This window comes from Molossus molossus, unplaced genomic scaffold (genome assembly GCF_014108415.1).
Source record: "Molossus molossus isolate mMolMol1 unplaced genomic scaffold, mMolMol1.p scaffold_m16_p_4, whole genome shotgun sequence".
NCBI classification, from domain to species: Eukaryota; Metazoa; Chordata; class Mammalia; order Chiroptera; family Molossidae; genus Molossus; species Molossus molossus.
The window spans coordinates 36,840,291-36,844,891 of NW_023425377.1; the positions used below are offsets into that span (position 1 = coordinate 36,840,291).

At 46.0% G+C, this 4,601-nt stretch overlaps 1 protein-coding gene across 1 annotated transcript; it reads right to left on the reverse strand.

The window, feature by feature from the left end:
* Window positions 1-2,493: 2,493 nt before the first annotated feature.
* LOC118643577 (serine/threonine-protein kinase MARK2-like) lies at window positions 2,494-4,346 on the reverse strand. The gene is given in 3 exon segments (XM_036281694.1): window positions 2,494-3,435; window positions 3,437-4,049; window positions 4,051-4,346. Coding segments are annotated over 3 exon segments (1,851 nt in total).
* Between the last annotated feature and the right edge of the window lie 255 nt (window positions 4,347-4,601).

Here is a 4,601-nt window from a genome sequence, read left to right on the forward strand (position 1 = left end):
CTGCTGCCCCCACCGTCACAACTGCACTTCCAAAGGTCACCAGTCACATGCTATCAGCCAAGGCGGTGACCTTTTCTCCATCTTCATGCTGGTCTTTGTGAGTGTCTCACACCAAGAGCTATCTCCACTCAGCCTTTCTGAAAAAAATTTTTTTTTGCTTCCACCCTGGCTGAGTGGCTCAGTGGGTTGGGCATCATCCCCTGCACCAGAAGGGTGCCAGTTTCATCTCTGGTCAGGGCACATGCCCAAGCTGCGGGCTTGATCCCCGGCAGAGGGTGTGCAGAAGGCAGCTGCTGGTCAATATTTCTCTCTCTCTAAAAATAAATTAAAAAAATTTTTAAAGTTAATTTTTTGCTTCCATCATCCTGCAGTCTTTTTATTCATCCTCTATTTCTGGTTGTGGTCTTTGTTCTTTTTCTTTCCTTTCCTCCCTCTACTACCTTAAATGCAAACATTTTTCAAATTCTCTTCCTTTGGGGGCTTGGGAGTAGTGTCTCATTCTTTCCTATGACTATAAATTCATCTCTGTGGGTGATGACTTCCAAATCCATAGCTAAAATCAAGTCCTGCTTTTCTACCTAAAATCATAACCTGTTTTTGTTTTTGTTTTTGTTTCTCCCTAGTGGCACCACCACCTTTCTGTTCAATGGGGCTTGACACCTGGGGATTAGCTGTTAAACTCTGCCTTCTTCCTCGCCCACCATCCCAGCCGTAAGCAAGCCCTGCTGGTTCTGACTCTGAAATGCCTACGACAACCTAGCGTTTGCATCTCTTCACTAAGTAATCTCAGACCAACTCAACAATTGTTTGAGCCTCAGTTTCCCCATCCTTGCCATGTGTATCATGGCAGACATATGGCATGCACTGCAAGGGTTAACAGCCCTAGACAGAGAAAGTGGGACAGAGTAGATTCTTCCAGTTGCTGCTGCTACAGCAACGAGTTGATTCCTATTACTCCAGGCAGACACTGAGTGAGTAGACACTGAACCACTGTTCCCATGGAAATGCAGGGTTAGGTCCCTACAAGCCTCTGACCACAACATTTTCACCAACTAATCGATACACAAATTGTCTGATGTTTGCTTCCTTTTAAAATACCTTATTTAATATACATTGTTGATTCACTAACACTCACCTCCTGCCCCAGAATCAGTATGAGGCACATCTGAACAAAGTTTATCTGACACACACAGGTTCTCCATAAGGCCCGTCACGGCCTTCCTGCGCTCGGGAACACTACCCACACTCCTGCACCACACTTGGGGGCCATTTTAAACAGAGGAGGAACCAAGGAAAAGCACAGAAATGTGAACAAAAAAAAGGGCCCAGCTCCGTAAGGAAGGAAACACTTGTTACAGCGTGAGAGCCGAAACAACAGGACCGAGCGTGGCCTGGCTCCTTCTCAGCGGGAAACACACATGTGGGGTGTTTCAAACTGTCACCATCTGTACATGTCTGCGAATGCCGGCCAGTCCACCTTGAGTGTTGATTTTGGGGTTACAAATACATCTTAGTGAGCAGGCGAATTTGCAGATATGCAGCCTGGGAATGATGGCAATGGATGGTACTTGCTCCTTCTCACACACAATACCCTGCCCTGGCCAGTCTCTGCTTCCCCTCGCTTAGATCAACTGCAGCAACTCTCCTGGGCGAGCTTTCTGCTCAGACCTCAGCTTGTCCTGTCACATCTTCCACCTCCCACCTGGGCCCAAACCTCCAGGTTCTGGCTCACAGGACTACTCTTCACCTTTCCTCTTCCCTGCCTACCTCCTTCCCTCTGAACAAGACCTTGACCCACTTCCACATTAGAAATGTATCCTCTTAAGCAAAACCACCTAATCTCTTCTATGTATACTTTCCAAATTTCAAGAATGGCGGGTGGTGTTAGCCCTACCTAATTTATAGGATTTTTGTGAGGACCATGTAAGATAGTGGGGTTCTCAAATTTCCATGTGCATATGAATCACTGGAGAAGTGGACCAGAAAAAAAGAGACAGAACTTGTTATATACCTATTGTGTTTTTCAAATGAGATTATACTGTATATCTTCTCTTTTAACCTATTTCTCACACTTAATATACAGAAATGTGCGTGTCAAAAGTATTCCACACCATTATTTCCAAAGTCAAGATGGCTGAATTCCATTGTATAACTGAGATAATTTAACAAATCCCTATTTAGAATCTTAAAGCTGTTTCAATTTTTTATATAATTAAAGCAATATTTAACAGAAAGCAAATACTCCATTTTATTATTTCCAATTATTTGGGTGATACTTTCTTCAAATGAACAATAAGACAACAGTCCCTACCTCATAGGATTCTTAGGAAAATTTAATGGGATAAAACTGGTAAGTTACTTGGCACAGGGATTTGAACATAGTAAATGTGCAGTATAAGTTAGTATAAATTCAGGTTCAACATTCTGGGGGCGCTGCCTATGTTCCCAGCTCCTTTGACTGTGGCCCTACCATGGCCGTCCACACGTTAAAAATTATTTTGGTTTCACTCTTGTCCTTTTGAGACACTGTCTGTCCCTGGAGGGCACACAGCACATCAGTCCTAAAAAGAACCTGAAGGCCCTCCTGGCCTTACTCTGTCGGCCCTGGATGTGGCCAGAGGAAGGGGCTTGGGATCCACCATCAGGATGAGCAGCCTGAAGGAAGTTTTCACAGGTGGTTTCTTCGGGGGCTCCACCAACGCTGCTGGTGCTGCTGATGTGGGTGATGGGGGAAGCCCCAGGGTCACACAGGAGGGCTGAACTGGTGGTGGCGGTACAGGACTTTAGACCAAGTACTGAAGTGGTGGTCCTTGCTTCCACCCTAGCTGAGGGATTTGTCATCCTCCCTTCCCAGCTGGCTGGTGCAGTGATAGTTTTTAGTTTCTGGCTGACTGGGACAGTGGTGGTCTCCAGTTCCTGGCTGGTGGGGACAGTGGTGGTCTCCAGTTCCTGGCTGGTGGGGACAGTGGTGGTCTCCAGTTCCCGGCTGGCTGGGACAGTGGTGGTCTCCAGTTCCTGGCTGGTGGGGACAGTGGTGGTCTTCACTTCCCCGCTGTCTGGGGGAGTGATGGTCTTCAGTTCCTGGCTGGTGGTGACAGTGATAGTCTTCAGTTCCCAGCTGGCTGGGGCAGTGGTGGTCTTTGGTTCCTGGCTGGCTGGGGCAGTGGTGGTCTTCAGTTCTAGGATGGCTGGTGAAATGCTCTTCTCTGCTTCCAAGATGACTGAGGAAGGGAGCACCCTTGACACCAGGCTGGCTGTGGAAATGGCTGGGTCTCCGCCTTTCTTCCCTGATGCCTGAGCCCCTTGGGTTGGGAAAAGGCTGATGCTGGGGTCAGGGGAAGGACAAGGCCTTACCCTAAAGGTCCAACCCTTCATTTTGGATGTTGATGTAGATAAAATCAGGTAAGTTCCTGTAATAGCATCATATTTTTTTTCCAGTTAAGGATTTCTGTATCTCTTGCTGTTCAAATCCCATATTTCTCATTATTTCTATTATCTGAGGATTCAGGTCCCCCCAGGGTGGCTCACTGTATGGCCTCAGTTCCTCTGTCTGGCCCATGTTGAGCCAGCGGTCCTTCATTATATTTTCTAAGGTTGGTCTCTGGCTGGAGTCAAGGGTCATTAAGTTTTTCAATAGTTGTTGACATAATGGGGATAGAAAGTATGGTATAAAGAACTGCCCACTCATGATCTTACTGCTAAGTTCTCTAAAGTTATTCCCAACAAATGGCAGTTGGCCTGTTACCATCCTGTAAAGAACTACCCCGAGGCTCCAGATATCTGCCTTCGGGCCCTCATAGGGTTCAAGCTTTAATGTCTCTGGAGCCATGTAGGAGGCGGTGCCGCAGAAGGTGGTAAGTTTTTCATCTGTAAATTCCCTACTGAAGCCAAAGTCTGATAATTTAGAGTTCATGTCTTTGTCTATGAGTATGTTTTCAGGTTTTAAGTCCCTGTGGACAATGTGCCTCTGGTGGCAGTATTGTACCGCAGATATTACTTGCTGGTTCATGACACGGGCTTCCTCTTCCATCATGCGGCCTTTCTTCTCCCAGTAAGTCCCCACCGCTCACGTGCTCCATGAACAGATACAGTTTGTCCTCAGTGGCAATCACCTCAAACAATTTGGGAATGTTGGGATGATTTAAACCCTTAACACAATGGACTTCTTGTAAAACTTCAGAGGAGCCATGCCAATACACAATTTTTACTGCAACTTCTGTGCCAGTCAAAGTATGCCAAGCTAGCCTCACGTCAGCAAATGATCCCTTGCCGATGTTGTTGAGGAGGATTTAATTACCAATAAGGTGCTCCTCGCTAGCAGAGAGGGCTGCAAAGTCATCAGACATGGTGACTCATTAAAATAACAAACAAACAAAAAGAATTAAAACAAAGAAAAAAATTTATTTAATTTATTTTTTCTTTTTTATTAATTAATTTTTGTTACAGATATTTCTCCTTTTCCCCCCACTGATTTCCCCCTTCCCCTCCCTCCCTGCCTTGTACCCAGTTTGTTGTCCATGTCCACTGTTCATGCATACATGCATATAAGTTCTGTGGTTTATCTCTCCCCCACCATCCCCTCTTTGGGGGATTGTCAGTCG